Below are 15,573 nucleotides of genomic sequence, written 5' to 3' on the forward strand. Positions count from 1 at the left end.
TTTTTTTGGTTGATGTTTATGTTTTAAAAACTTTTTGGAGATAAAAAAGGTGTAACTCTCACCTTGGTTCATTGTCGAATGTTGGGCTTATAACTTGTATGCAGGAATTATGTTACTAGTTACGCCATCTTATCACTGACACACACCAATATATTTTCAAATACGTCAAAATCATTTGCATACTCAAGTATGATATTTCACTTTTCAATTGAACAACTGACTGTTCATTAGTTTCAGGATTCCACAATTTCAACTTCGAATCATCGTTTATTAACATTCACGGTTTTTTATCTACTCAGAATACTAGTAGGTACGCTTTTCACGTAAAACATGTGCAACAATCATGTTAACATACACGCTTTTTTTAGTTTTTACTTAAACTCACCAATACGTGTAACCGTTTTTGTCGTTGGAAAATTAGACGTCATACAATATTAATTTTGTCTATGGAACTTAAATTCGCGAATCATCATTTATAAATATTTACGCTATTTATTTTCATATAATACTGCCAGGTACGCTTCTAATGTAAAAGATGTGCAACAATCGTGTTAATATACACGCGTTTTTATTTTCACATAAAACTGAAATCATCAGTTAATGGAAATTAGCTGACAATTCACGTTTATCAATTCATCATAGCTATAACAAAAATACACAAGAACTCTTCCTATCAAAATCTATTAATTTCTGTCATCCATGTATTGTATAGGTTAACATGTATAGTTTCCATTCACAACTCCGATAGATACACTTTCAGCCTTGATAGATGCACATATAATACTTTGAAGATACGCTCATAAATCATAACAAAAATCAAAATAAAAAATGTTCAATAATCCCATAAAACAGCTCAAAAATGAAGTCTCAAATCCTCCCGCCATTATTCATTATATTTGTGTATGTGATACGCAACTCTTTTCGTTGTTCATTCCTGAAACGAAAAAAAGGCTATAAAACATTAAAGGTTACAAATTTGATTAGATACAACAATACTATTCCTTAATTATGTACCAACTAAACAAATTCAATCTGCTATCAGTATTCTGTAATAATGAATGCACCAAAATTAATAGCGTACCTGTATCATGGAATCATACTCTCCCGGGACAATTCCGACTATCATTGAATCCTAATTCTCCGCAAGCTTTGCATTTCCAGGGCGCTTTCTTCTATTCTTTTGTAGCTTGTTCCTTTTGGGACATCATTCTTTTTCCAGACCCTTTTGTTTATGACTGAATAGGAAGTAAGACAACCACTTCCTTTGGTATTTTTGTTCCTAAGAGCATCTCAAGTTCCCTATTCTTGTTTCTCAGCCTATCACCCGTGTTACTACTACTACTACATTCTGACGTACTGGTTTGTGCGCTTATCTTGCCTTTAAAACCTTTCAAAATGCCCAGCAATTCATCAACATACTCAGGTTTTTGTTCAGCGAGCGTCACACACGAGAACACCTCGGACCATAAGGTATCAATTTTGTGTCGTCTAACATATAATGAGTTACAATCTTCAATTAAAGTATGTGGCACATTATTACAAATCGGCTGACATGTTGCCAATTTGCTCCACCTACTTAACAGATACTGATCTGGAACATTGTAAAGGCCTTGTTCTTTCAACACGTAAAGCGCATGACGGCACAAAATTCCATGTCTCTCGAACTTTTTACAGGTGCAGTTCACTTTCATTTCGTCAGAGATAAAGTTAACATAGTAAACCTTGTCTTTTTCACGATCAATAATGGGGATCTTTGTCACTTTGGTAGTAACCCCTAATATTTTAACACCACAGGTGAAACAAGCACCACCCACTCTTTTTAAATTCTTAAAAACATCACCAAAGTGTAGAACTCGAGCGTGTTTTTCCAAAGGGTGAGGCGTTCTAGATCAGGGAAGGAGTTTTTTTACTCGGCTATTAATTTGGACTGTTTCCATCGTTGAGCGTCCATAGCACTTTCAAACCTCATAAGAAACTCAACCAAAGTTAAGTTTGGGTTCATGAAATTACCGAAAAAGCTATTCTCGGACTCAGACCTGGACGTGGTTCTCATTAGTCCACCCATAAATAAATCCCTGAAATATGATGGGATCCAAGAAGCCCTTTTGTCAAACATCGTATCTAACCATTCATTGTCGGTCAGCCTGTACGAGGATATAACTGAGCACCACCATTCCTCAAACTCAGACGGTTCGATATCTTCTGCCCAAACACAGGAGCACAACTCTTTCATGAAGTTAGTTTCTCGATATAGCGTAGTTTCGATCTTGTCTGGTAGCTTTTTCATGATATGCCACATGGAATATCTGTGCTGAGTTTTGTCCCTGAACACTGTTTTAACCCCTGCTTTTATGCCTCTATCTTGATCAGTAATTATGCACACAGGATACTTATTGCTCATTGCGCTCAGAAAATTCCGAAACAGCCATACGAAATCCTCATCAGTCTCTTTCCTTACAAGTCCTGCTCCAAATGTTGAACATTTTTTGTGATGGTCAACCCCCGTGAAAGTTGCAAATATCATTTTATATGTGTTCATATTAAACGTCGTGTCAAAAGACGTCATATCACCAAAGAGACTGTAATTCTTTATAGCTATAGGGTCAAACCAACAAACCCTAGATAGTCGACCACGATCGTCAACATCAAAATCAAAGTAGTACGAACTATACATGGCTTTTTTGTGCATGAAATTTTCAATCATCATTTGCGCGCCATACCCTTTAATAAATTTCTTCACATCCCTCCAAATAATTTTGAAGACCTCGAGTGATGCCCCTACATTTTGATACCCTTTCACGTACTCTTTGAACATGCTAAAGCTTTGCACAGGCCCCTTATTCACTTTAGAATTCTCAACAATCATGGTTTTCTGTATAAGGGTTAATTCTCGTGACTCGGTCAAATGCACCACGGTGTTTGGTGTTGAGAGGAGGTGGGTGTGACCTTCATGAAAGTCAACAATCACATATTGTCCTTTTTCATTTCTTCAAAAAAAAAAAATCTTTGCATTACATAAAATTCTAGTTCTCTGTCTCTTTTTTACCTTCCCTCTAGGCTTACTTTCTCCAGCCTTACTGCACACACAGTACTTAGTCATGACAACCCCGTCTATGTTTCGTTGCGTCGACTTCCTTATTTTAAAACCGAGTTAGCAAAGATAAGCCTTATAGAATTCTAGCCCATCCTCTAGTTTATCAAAGATCATACCCAAAACAGGCTTCAATTAAAGGCGCACATACGGTATTTTTTTCCTTCGGGTTGTCTCGATGATTGGTGAGCTCGCATCTATGCACACTACACAAAAAGAGAACAAGATATGGGTATAAGCGCGAGTTCAAATAATCGATGCACAATAAATATAATTTCAGGTACGCTAATTTAGTCAAAAGCACAAAATCAATTAGAAAACAAAAAACCACAGAAATTTGTGCCTGATCGCTGACATATCGTATTTTTCATTACTGACTACTTAACGTAGACGTCAAGATACACCAATCACGTCTAATAATTTTGACATAGGAAGAAAGTCAAATGCTTATTATGACACGAATCGGTATATCCCTTAATTATAATTCTAGATAAGTCAAAAAACACAAACGCATCAACTATACTAATGGATACGCTATTCATATACTCACTTGGTTAATTAAGGGCGGTTTCGTTATTCTACCAGGGACGTTTTCCATATAAGGCAATTACATCAATTATACTAATATACATGCTATTGAACTAAACAGAATCTTTATATAGCGTGCATAAGAAACATGATCAAGAAATATAATAATCAACTCTAAAACAAATTGCATATCACATACACTAACCGGATCGATAAGACAAATCTGTTCTTATCCATCGACTCATCAATTTATAATACCAATCAAAGCTAATAAAACATGATCAGCAAGCGTAATAATCTGTCTTCATATGTTTAAATTAGTATGAATACGCATCAAAATGATCAATAGATACATCAATCAGACGATTTTAATGAAACGATTTATAAAAAAGGCTATCTCAACTAATTTGCGATGTACATACCTAGATGAGATGATGATCGCGATATCATTGCTAAGCAATTTGAACAATGGCATCGATGTTCCCCAAATCGCTAGAACCCTCAACATCCATAATTTTCTACGATTGAAATAATACTGGAATGCCAATCGAAATCACAAAATCGATTGTTCATGCATCAATCACACAAAATCAATCAGAAAAATATAATAATCGTACATCCATTAGATGATCAATGGCATTGATTATGATCAATTTCGTCAATTTTGGCAGCTGTAGTTTTATGGTTTTCGCGGAATTTTCTAGGTTTTTCGCGGAAATATTTGTTTTGATTTGGGGGAAAAGTTTTGGAAAGTAGAGAGAGAAAGAGATATTTTGGATTTTTTTGTCAAAACAGTAAGGTTAGTCGCGTAGGATTTTCGAGGTATCCCGTGCTATTTTTTGTATAAAATCCTACTATTGTAGGCCGTTCTCACTGTTTCCACCGAGTGTTCGTTCTCACCGGATCCCGCCTCTATATATATATATATCTATATATATATATATATATATATATATATATATATATATATATATATGTCTATATATATATATATATGTCTATATATATATATATATGTCTATATATATATATATATGTATATATATATATATATATGTATATATATATACATATATATATATACATATATATATATAGGCGGGATCTCGTGAGTTTGTTTCTTACGGTGAGTTGTGAGTTTGTTTGCTCACAAATCTCAGCAATTGAATGAACAAAAACAAGGGCTGAGATTAAATCTCATCACATTTAAAAAAAAAAAAAATATCAGACAAATAAAGTATAAATCGAGTCTGTTCATGCAATTGAGTCTTTTCCCCAAATCACAAATCACAAATCCAAATTAATTTAATTCCCCCATTTCTCCACATTACAATTGATTTAATTTTTGTTTTTCTGCAGTTTAGTTCATGCAATTCGAGTATTCGGCACTGATAATCTCATTTTGATTTCGATACTTCTAACCCTAAAATAACTTCATCAGTTGGTTACAATTCACGAGATTTTGATACGGGATCAACAGGAGGAATCGAGAATCGAGTAAGAAGTTGCGAATTTAGTTGAACAAGCAGCATCATTGATTTCTATTCTTCTAAAGATGAACAGATTATCAAACAGCCCGAATTTTTGATAGATTCTGCCATTAAAAAGCTTCGTTTGTCCATTATTTCCGATCATAGCAAAGGCAATATTAGTCAGGGAAAACACATCGTTCTTTGTTAGTTGACAGAATTAAGGTACGAAAAGCGTAAAGTTAGTCGAGATCGTGTTGGCGATGTCTTACTATCAGAGACGATTGTAGCCGGTGATAAACGCTTCTTGTTATGTTACTTGACAATATTAAGTGTTCTGGTGAATTTAGATTTAATGTGAATGCGTTACTTTTCAACTCAATCCGAGGAATTGCCAACTCAATCCCCAGGAGTATTTGAGAAGGAACTACGCCAATGACAACTTGAAATGGCGCCTGGAAATGCAGAGCTTCATTGAAGAAGGAAGCACAAAATGAATGTGGGTATCGTGGTTGGATTAATGACACAGTGGCACAAAATTTTTGTATGTGTGATAGTTGCGGCAGATGGTGCAAATATCATAATGGATCCAATCTTTATATTTACATGTCATATAGGGGTCAGTGGAGCAGCCATTGCACATGTGCTCTCACAGTAAGCCGCTTCTCGATACCCAAGTTGTTAGCATTCTGTTTTACAGAAAAGATCGAAGTAATTAATCGTCTGGCTTTTGTATTGTTTAGGTACTTGATGGCATTTATACTCTTATGGAGGTTAACCAAGCAAGTCGATTTATTACCGCCTAGTCTAAAAGATCTTCAGTTTGGCCGTTTCCTTAAAAATGGTAAGTCAATCTAGCTGTAATTCTGTAAATATTGGGTTTGATCGCGCAGGTTAAATAAAATTGATGATTTCATGTATTTTTGCAGGCTTCTACTTATTCACAAGAGTAATAGCAGTGACATTTTGTGTAACCTTAGCTGCTTCCTTAGCTGCGCGACTAGGCGCAACTCAAATGGATGCATTCAAAATTTGCTTACAAGTCTGACTGACGTCATCACTTTTAGCTAACGGTTTAGCCATAGCTAGTCAGGTAGGTGGACAGTAATAAGATACTGAGATGTTGAGATTTACTAGGCTTCAAGTGGATAGAAATCTAATGATTTGTTATTTGGTGATTTGTTGGCAAGTGGAGTATGAAAGGATGAATTTAATAAAGTCCAAGGGGACTATTGTTGTTTAATGTAGTTTAGTAGTGGAGTATGAAAGGATCAATTTAATAACAAGTTCTTTCTGATTGTACGTTATGTGTCGACGACTTTTACTTATATGGTTGGTGATTGTACGGTATGGTGATGATGGTGGTGTGGAGATTGATTCAGTTACTAGTGTATGATATGTTTGAATTGTATAAATAATATGTTGAAGGCCCTAATTCAGTCACTAGTGCTGTTATTGAAAATTGAAGTTGCGAAAGATAACAATGACATTACAATAACACAACAATAACACCAGAATAATACTCCAATAACACACGGATAAAACTACAATATCACCACAATAACACTACAATAACAGCACAATAACACGGGGAAAAAAAGAGTAAAAAAATCAAAGTGACCCCGGAATAACATCACAATAACACCAGAATAACAATACCACCAGAATAACAACACAATAACACGTGGTAAAAAAAGAGAAAAAAAATTAAAGTGATACCGGAATAACATCACAATAACACCAGAATAACAATACACCAGAATAATAGCACAATAACATGTGTTAAAAAAAAAGAGTAAAAAAATCAAAGTAGTAAAAAAAAATTAAAGAGACACCGGAATAACATCACAATAACACCAGAATAACAGCACAATAACATGCGGTAAAAAAAAAAATCAAAGTGACACTGGAATAACATCACAATAACAGCAGAATAACAGTAGAATAACAACACAATAACACGTGGTAAAAAATTAAAAAAAATCAAAGTCGTAAAAAAAATCAAAGTGGGACCGGAATAACATCACATAACACCAGAATAACAGCACAATAACATGCGGTAAAAATAAGAGTAAAAAAATCAAAGTAGTAAAAAAAATCAAAGTAGTAAAAAAATCAAAGTGACACCGGAATAACATCACAATAACAGCAGAATAACAGCACAATGACACGTGGTAAAAAAAAAGAAAAAAAAAAATCAAAGTCGTAAAAAAAATCAAAGTGACAGCAGAATAACAACGGAATAACAATAAGAGCACAATAACAGCACAATAACATATGGTAAAAAAAAAAAAAAGAGGAAAAAAATCAAAGTAAAAAAAAAAAGTAGCACAGAAACAACATAATATCACGAGGTAAAAAAAATAAGAGTAAAAAAAATTTCAAGTAAAAAAAAAATATGGTACAAAAAGATAAAGAAAAAAAAGGTAACATAATGAGAACATTAGAGAAAAACATAAGAGAAAAAAAAAATCAAAGTTGTAAAAAAAAAAAGCATAATAACACGAGGTAAAAAAAAAGATAAAAAAATTAGAGTAAAAAAAAAAAGAGTAGCACTAGAAAAAAGAGAAAATAAGTAAATGACAGTGATTTTATATGACAGGTAAGATTAGATCTTGGCCATTCATCTCTAATATAATCTAGTGGCTGAGATTTCCAAGCACAAACTCACAACTCACCATAAGAACCAAAACTCACAAGAACTAAACTTTATATATATATATATATATATATATATATATATATATATATATATATATATATATATATATATATATATATATATATATATATATATAAATAGGATCCTCCTGCGAACCACTACTTCCATACGAACTGTATTTAACTTGGTACAAAACACTGATTTTCAAACATCCACGCAAAGCCCACCCCCTCTTAACTAACCTAAGGCCCAACCTTATCATAAACAAACTAAATATCCAACAATTACCCATACCAAACCCACATCGTCTCCACCACCAAGATAAGTCGCCGATCGTCGCCGCCAACCACCTTACGACGGCGACACCTTCATCGACCATCCCGACGACGATGCACCGCCGAGTTTTTCTCTATAACTCGGCTTCATTTCGTCCAATTTCTCCACCATCTCTTCACTTCTCGACGAGCGAATTCCTGAAGGCCCTTCCCTATAAACGCTTAGGCTGTAAAAAGCGATATAGTAATGTTAGATCTATGAATTTGTCTGCAAAATTTCGAAATAGTCGTAGCATTTTATGCTTCTGTGGAATATTTTGAGTTAAAAATATATGTTATGTGCTCAAGATAAGTCGGCGGCATCGTCTGTGCGTGGGCTGTGGTATCGTGCCGTCGTTTCCGGGTGATGGTGATGCTTTGTGATTTTATTGCTAGATTTAGGTAAAATGAATTAGATTTTTGAAAAAATAATACTACTTTGTGTCCTGGTTGTAAAATTTCGAATTTGAAGACATCCCGTCGGCGAAATTCAAGTATACTAGTGATGGTGGTCACGACGGTGGTGGCTCCGCAGTTCATTGTGGCAATCTGTGTTGGCCAACGACGTCGCCTGACGATTTATGATATGGACTGTGATATTGTTGGCATTTTTTAACAAAATTGATATCACAGTATTAAAAGAAAGTTTGTCCTACAAATATGTCATCATCTGCCTTTTTACTCTTCATTTTCCTTTCAGATAGTGATTGTCCTCTTGTTTGATGTTTTTTCAACTTCATCGTTGATATGCTGATTTAACTTTTTTAGCTAGCTCGATACGCTCGTTTAAATTGTTCGATACATACCCGTAGCTTGCCAGATACATACTCGTAGCTTCCTAGATACACTTCTTTAAGTTAATAGAAACATAACTTTAGTTAGCTAGATACACTCGTTTAAGTTACTAGATACATACCCGTAGATTGCTATATACACTCCTTTAAATTACTAGGTATATACCTTTAACTAGCTAGATACACTCGTTTAAGTTACTAGATACATACCCGTAGATTGCTATATACACTCCTTTAAATTACTAGATACATACCTCTTTAGCTAGCTCGATACGCTCGTTTAAGTTGCTAGATACATACCCGTAGCTTGCCAGATACATACTCGTAGCTTCCTAGATACATTTCTTTAAGTTAATAGAAACATAACTTTAGTTAGCTAGATACACTCGCTTAAGTTAATAGATACATACCCGTAGATTGCTATATACACTCCTTTAAATTACTAGGTACATACATTTAACTAACTAGATACACTCGTTTAAGTTACTAGATACATATTTTTAGCTAGCTAGATACATTCCTTTAAGTTATTAGATACATAAGTATACTTTTAGCTAGTTAGATACACTCTTGTATCTTATTAGATACACATATTTAGAACACTAGATACACTCCTATGCATGCGGCTGAAATTGTGAAATTAAGAAAAAGAAATGAGACTAGATTTACCTTACTAGATACACATATTTAACATGAAAATTGTAAATAAATGATTGAGACGGTCTTACAATAAACTAATAAAATGGAATAACGTCTAGATTTTGATTGGGTTAGTTTCGGTTCCAATTCACTTTAACTTACACGAGTACAGCGATTAGAGTGAATTAAATTAAATTTGGATCGAGTTAGTGTTGTCGTTTTTTTATATCAGTGCAACAATGCTTAAAAAATACAGTGACTTGGATGTTATGAGAAGCCAATAAAATGATATGGAGAATAAATCCTCTTTGTATATATGAATGAAATCAGAGTTAATAGAACTTTTAATTCGCAACTACATCACATTAAATCGACGAATCCTTAGACAGCACTATAGATGATGGTAGTTCTACTGTCAATGAAACTTAAGATCTCCATTGAATCAAGAATGTCAATGAAGTCTCGACTGCTTAAAAATCTAGGCAATTTAAGACAAAAGGGCTTTTAAAGGAGGTCGAAAGGCAACTGATCCGACTTTAGGTTTTTAGTACTTCTTGTAACCCGCTTTGAGCTTATTTTCAGGAGCAGATGGGTGAAAGCCTGCTAACAGTTTAGCAAATTCCTGCAGTTGGCCTTCTGAGTAGCTTGTGTAATGTCTGAGTGTTTCTGTCCAAGAGAGGGTACTGTTCAATGCACAAGCTACTAATTATTCAATTCATAAAAACTAAAACCCAAACTAAAAGATGATGTACTGATGAAAGATTTTGACATGAGCCTCCATTATGTCGACATTCCCCCGATTAACTGGCCTTCCGAAAGGTTCCTTCTTAGTGTTATCTTGTAGGCATTTCCAAAATATTCCCTCTTATTGTTCGAGGTTTCAGGAGGAATACTGAATGTGACAGAAGCAGATAAGTTGGCTAAAATTGAGAAAAAGTAAGGAATGCAATAGAGCCAACAGTACAATAATTCAAATCCGAGGTTTCTGGGGGTATTACTCATAGTTGAAGTTGCTACAGCAACATCTCTCCTCATTTATTAATACACTTCCTATATGAGAATCGGGACATCTGGATGAACTCGGATGATTCCATAAGGAGGAAAAGCAAAAGGCTAGCCAAAGCCTTTGAGAATCGAGACATGACTGCTCACACATTCAGGAAAAAGGATGCACAAACCCTGCTCAGAACCCCCGCACCTTATTCATTCAAGAAAAAGGATACATAAATCATACATGCGACGCTGAAGGGCATGAAATAAACATGGGCATGACTTGGGTCTCTGGTTCAAAATTTACACGGCCCATACTCGATCTCATGGATAAATCTTCCCTTGATTGTGTAAAGGTTCATGCAAGGACCGTCGTGCATAATTGGCAGCTCTCCCTCATCCTATACATAAACCTTCAGCCTACGCTCCATTTCTAAGTAACTCCTGAAATACATGGTAGATGAAAAAGCCAACTGTCAGTTATTCCTGAAATGTAGATATGCAGGCCAATGTCAAGGTATGGACATTCACGAAAGTTTTTTTTTTCTTTTACTTAAAACGGTTCTGCATTTTAAAAAGAATAATGAGAGAAATAGAGAATAATAAAATAGATGGAGAGAAAGGAAAGTTAAATTACCGTTATGTATCCATATCCACAGGCCACAGCACTTACATTTACTAGACCCACTCTCATTTCGTTTTTACATGTATATGCCATACTAAATGATTTATCAAGTCCATATCTTAAAGCCTATGACTTTACTGTTTGAGAGAATAATAGATTGTATAAAATAGATGGAGAGAATAATTACGCTCTTTATAACCTCTTATGTGTATGTCTATGACTTTACCGTTTGAGATTGAATTAGTCGCCTTTCTTATTTATGCTAAAAGCCTTAAATACACCAAAGACGCCTTACATGTTTACCAAACAGGACCTCGATCGTTAGATTCTCTTTCAGAATGACACCAGAAGTACCTAAGAATAACAAACCAATTGACATACCAAATTGGCACAAGTGCAGGAAAGAGGGGGTAACTTAAGTACAATAATAGTACTACTTTGGAAAAGGTTGTGGTTTGAGTAGGTTATAATGTTAGAATGAGATGGTTTCACATTAAATGAAGTCCGTCTTGCGCTTTTACCTGGTTGATGGAAGGTCGGATCGAGAGGCGAGAATCTTTGGTGCGTGGGTGAATGTTAAAACCAGCAGGCCTCTCTTCATCATTATTATCCTTTTGTGGGGAGTTTCATTCCTGACCCGAAGTCGATAAAGCTTCCTGGTTTTCCTGCAATGAAAACTCATTATTAACATATCAACGACATTCTGTTGAAATGTCATTGTGTCATCAATAAATACCAGTCTATCTATAACCAAATGTTGTTGCCCCTGTTATACAAACAAGTCACACATCAACCTGAATTTAGACATAGTCTCTTGTCGTATTCCTACTCACATTAAGGAAAAAGGATACATAAATCATACATGTATCTAGTATTATTCATACATGTATCTAGTAACAGTGCTTCATGTATCCACCCCATTGGAATCTTGATACATAACAGTTATTTCCCCTGACCACCACACAAAACCTGCCCCCTACAACCACTCTAAATGCGCAAATTAGTATCTCAGACACACATATCAATACTCCTGGATACACAAATCGATTTGTGTATCTAGGGTATTGATATGTGTATCTCGGATAGATTTTTTTTGATTGAATTTTCTCATATGTAGCCCTCAACTATTGATTATTGAGTTCTAGAAGTTAAGTTTTAATCGACAATTTATTAGTCGTAGGAAAAAAATGAAAAGAAAAAAAACTAACCACAACAACATCAGTATTGCAGATTTGAATACCCGATTGCATATTCTCCTCCATAAACCTTGACGCTGCAAACCTGGTTCAAGAGACAAATGAAAATTCTAATTTATAACTCCGAATAAAACACAGTAGCAATAACACCAGTTTCCAACCGATATGAAAAACAACATTAATCAACCAATTCCTAGCTGTTTCGCAATAAAGATTCAATCAAATCCCTAAAATAACTTTCTCAAATTGGTAAAAAACCAAACTTGAATTGAACTGCCCACCAATTTTTCAATAAAATCAATCAAACCACCAAATTTTTACAAATTAAGAAATACCCAGATTATCGTTGTTAGTATTTTTTTTTTTTTTTTTTTTGCAAAATTCAATCGAAATGCGAGATTCTACAATAAACGGAGTAAGATTTCAGAAATCTAACTCTACCATCGAAGAAATCGAAAATTTAGAGCCGAAAAATGCAATTCATGAAAGTGAAGAAGCCGGAAAATTGACTGGTGAAATTAATCCATGATATGGGAGCTCCATCAACGTCAACACCTCCGCGGTGCACCGACAAGCTCTAGCCATTGCAGATAGACTTATCGCGTACCTATGCAATGATAATTTCCCTAGACACAAATTAATGTAGTAATAGGGGTCGAACACAAGGAAACGGGAATTACGTCGTGAATTGCTATGGGTAGATTTTTATCAAGGCCGATTACGATTTGAGTTTGGTTTGTTTGGTTGATGATTAATAAAAATGCAATGTAAATAATATGATAACAGATAGTCTAAAGGGTTCGGGTCACTCATGCAAAGGTAAACATATGAACATGATAAACTTGATACTAATAATTTTGTCAATTGCTTAGGCTTAAAGATACCCACCTTACGGCATTAGTATCAACAATAGACCGGGTCCTAGAAAAACTCTCGTCCATGACTAGGTCGTCCTACCACACATGCTTAGTCTAATTCAATTCCGTGCCTCTCGACTTTAGAACGAATGAACAAATTTAATCTACGACTACGGCCGATAATCAAAGATTAAGCTTAACAAAGCAAACATATGATGGAAACAATTGAACAATATTATTATGAACTTATTTAATCATGTTATATATTTGATTTTGCATGGCTCCCCTAGCCTTTAGACTAGGAAATTTAGCTACTCATACTAAAATGTGAATTGCAAACTAAATTATAAGAAATATTAAGCATGGTTATATGATTTATATTAATTAGATGATATAACATGTGAAAGAACAATGCTAATGTAAAATGAGATACTTGATTATAATAATTATGTGATAACTAAAACAATAATGTAAATTGTAAACTTGGAATTAGAAATACCTTATAAAGGAGAACTTATATGGAAGAACAATTAACCAAAAGCTTGAATATCAAATACTTAAACAATAGTTTGTAGTACAAAATGTTGAAAGATTAACTATGGAATGCTTAACAACTTATAAATTGAAATGAAAATTAATGAGAGAAAATATAATGCTTGAGGCTTATTGTAAGTAAACTTGGACGTAAAATTGGATGCCTAAAACCTTGGAATACCTCTCCTATTTATAGGAGAGGAAGAGCAAAACGTAAAAATTCAATGAGCATATGGCCCCGATCGGGGTCGTGTGTTCCTTGGTTAATCGCCTTAATTCTTGATTAATTACGTGAGGAATCTCTATGCTCGTGTTTTAATGCTCCTTAATCACCCGGTAATGCTCTAAATTTCTGGCATCCTAAGCTCTCTTGGCATCCAATGCTTGCACCTTAATATGGACCTTCATTTTGGGCTTGACTTTTCATTTGGCTTCACTTGTAATTCCTTACTTCAATCCACTAATCTCCATGCAAAACCCAAGCAATCTTCACACACTTAGTCCAATATTTGGCCTTGTTTAGCTTAGTGAACTTGGTGTACAAAATCATAGGACAAAGCCTCTAAATGCTTAGATTCCTACAAAACCGTAACAAACACAACAATACACCTAGAACACAAAATTAGCTCAAAAATATACTAATTAAAGTATGAAAAATAATAGAAACCGAGCTAAAATGAGTGGTAAAAGTATATATAAAATGAACATATCAAACTTCCCCAAGCTAAACCCTTGCTTGTCCTCAAGCAAGAAACCAAATCCCATCAATTGCTATATCCTAAACAAGCTAAGCATAATGACTTAAAAACCCTAAACAACATGGGCAAGGAATAAAGCAAGACATGGATGAGATTTACACGGCGGCGTAGCATAGAAAACTTTGAATGAACCTCTAAGCTCTTGCATGATCTTTTGACTAATGGACTCTCACGGGACAGTCAAACTCTTTTATATGTGAAAGGACAATTTTTGTGAATTAACACTCAACTATCATCAACTTATAACAATGTGCCCGCAATCTAATATGGTAAACATGTCAAAACTAGCAAGCAAAGATAATCAAATGTAAGCACGATAAAGAAGCCAAATGGGTAGGAAGAAGGCAAATAAGACATGGGTGGAAAGGTGAACAAATGAATTATGGTAATGTGGAGCTAAGTCAAGCTAGCAACTACCAAAATGCAAGGATGCTCAATCCCAAATTCTAACCCAATTTTGCAATTCAAACCATAAGACAATTCTCCAAAATGATATAAATAATGCTTGAGAATTTCTCATATCTTTTCTTCTTCTTTTCTTTCTTTCCTTTTTCAATGCATACTTCTTTTTTTTTCATGCTTTTTCTCATTCATTCATTTTTTTTCTTTCTTCATTTTTTCATTTTTCTTTTTCATCATTTTTTTCACTTTTTCTTTCTTTCATTTTTTTTCTTTTTGAGCATTAAGACCAAGCTCACATGACTTCCAACAATAAAACATATCCCAATGAGCACCCAAATACTATCCAATAAAGCTACTAGCTCAACAAGGGTAGGCAATTTTAATGATGTAGCTAAGGATAAATTTTGTGAAGGGGTCAAAAAGGCTAAAATATCATGTGAATGGCTCCAAAATGCTAAAACAAATGAATGCATGCTTACCAAGAAATGATATGAGTTCCATACTTGTGCGTTTTGATGTAACACACATTATAAGGAGACACCTACTCTCACCTAAGTGAGACCAAATAAAGATGAAATGGCCTTAAAGGAGGTTCTACCTTACCAATTTTGTAGCTTGCCAAAGGTCAAGATCAAGCCTATTCGGTTCATTCTCCATCTCCCACCTACTATGTCAAGACATCCCCATGTAGCTAATATCCCATCATTAAAGAAT

The 15,573-nt window shown here is 34.5% G+C and overlaps 1 protein-coding gene and 1 long non-coding RNA gene across 2 annotated transcripts; one reads left to right on the forward strand and one right to left on the reverse strand.

Moving 5' to 3' along the window:
• Positions 1-1,229: 1,229 nt before the first annotated feature.
• On the reverse strand, positions 1,230-2,866 carry LOC141631341 (protein FAR1-RELATED SEQUENCE 5-like). The gene is made up of 2 exons (XM_074444025.1): positions 2,011-2,866; positions 1,230-1,774 (listed from the first exon to the last, which is right to left on the reverse strand). Exons 1-2 carry the CDS (start codon positions 2,864-2,866, stop codon positions 1,230-1,232), a joined length of 1,401 nt encoding a protein of 466 aa, XP_074300126.1.
• A 2,005-nt stretch (positions 2,867-4,871) lies between these two features.
• On the forward strand, positions 4,872-6,390 carry LOC141633139 (uncharacterized). The gene is made up of 3 exons (XR_012537940.1): positions 4,872-5,742; positions 5,832-5,932; positions 6,018-6,390. It is a non-coding gene; the product is annotated as an uncharacterized LOC141633139 (long non-coding RNA).
• Positions 6,391-15,573: the final 9,183 nt, after the last annotated feature.

This window comes from Silene latifolia, chromosome Y, assembly GCF_048544455.1.
Source record: "Silene latifolia isolate original U9 population chromosome Y, ASM4854445v1, whole genome shotgun sequence".
NCBI lineage: Eukaryota > Viridiplantae > Streptophyta > Magnoliopsida > Caryophyllales > Caryophyllaceae > Silene > Silene latifolia.

Excerpts from the sequence above, each read along its gene's own strand:
- LOC141631341 (XM_074444025.1), bottom strand. The coding sequence starts at position 2,866 with ATGATTGTTGAGAATTCTAAAGTGAATAAGGGGCCTGTGCAAAGCTTT. Across the intron at positions 1,775-2,010 it reads GTCCGAGAATAGCTTTTTCG|GGGTTACTACCAAAGTGACA; the intron begins GTAATTTCATGA and ends TTAAAATATTAG.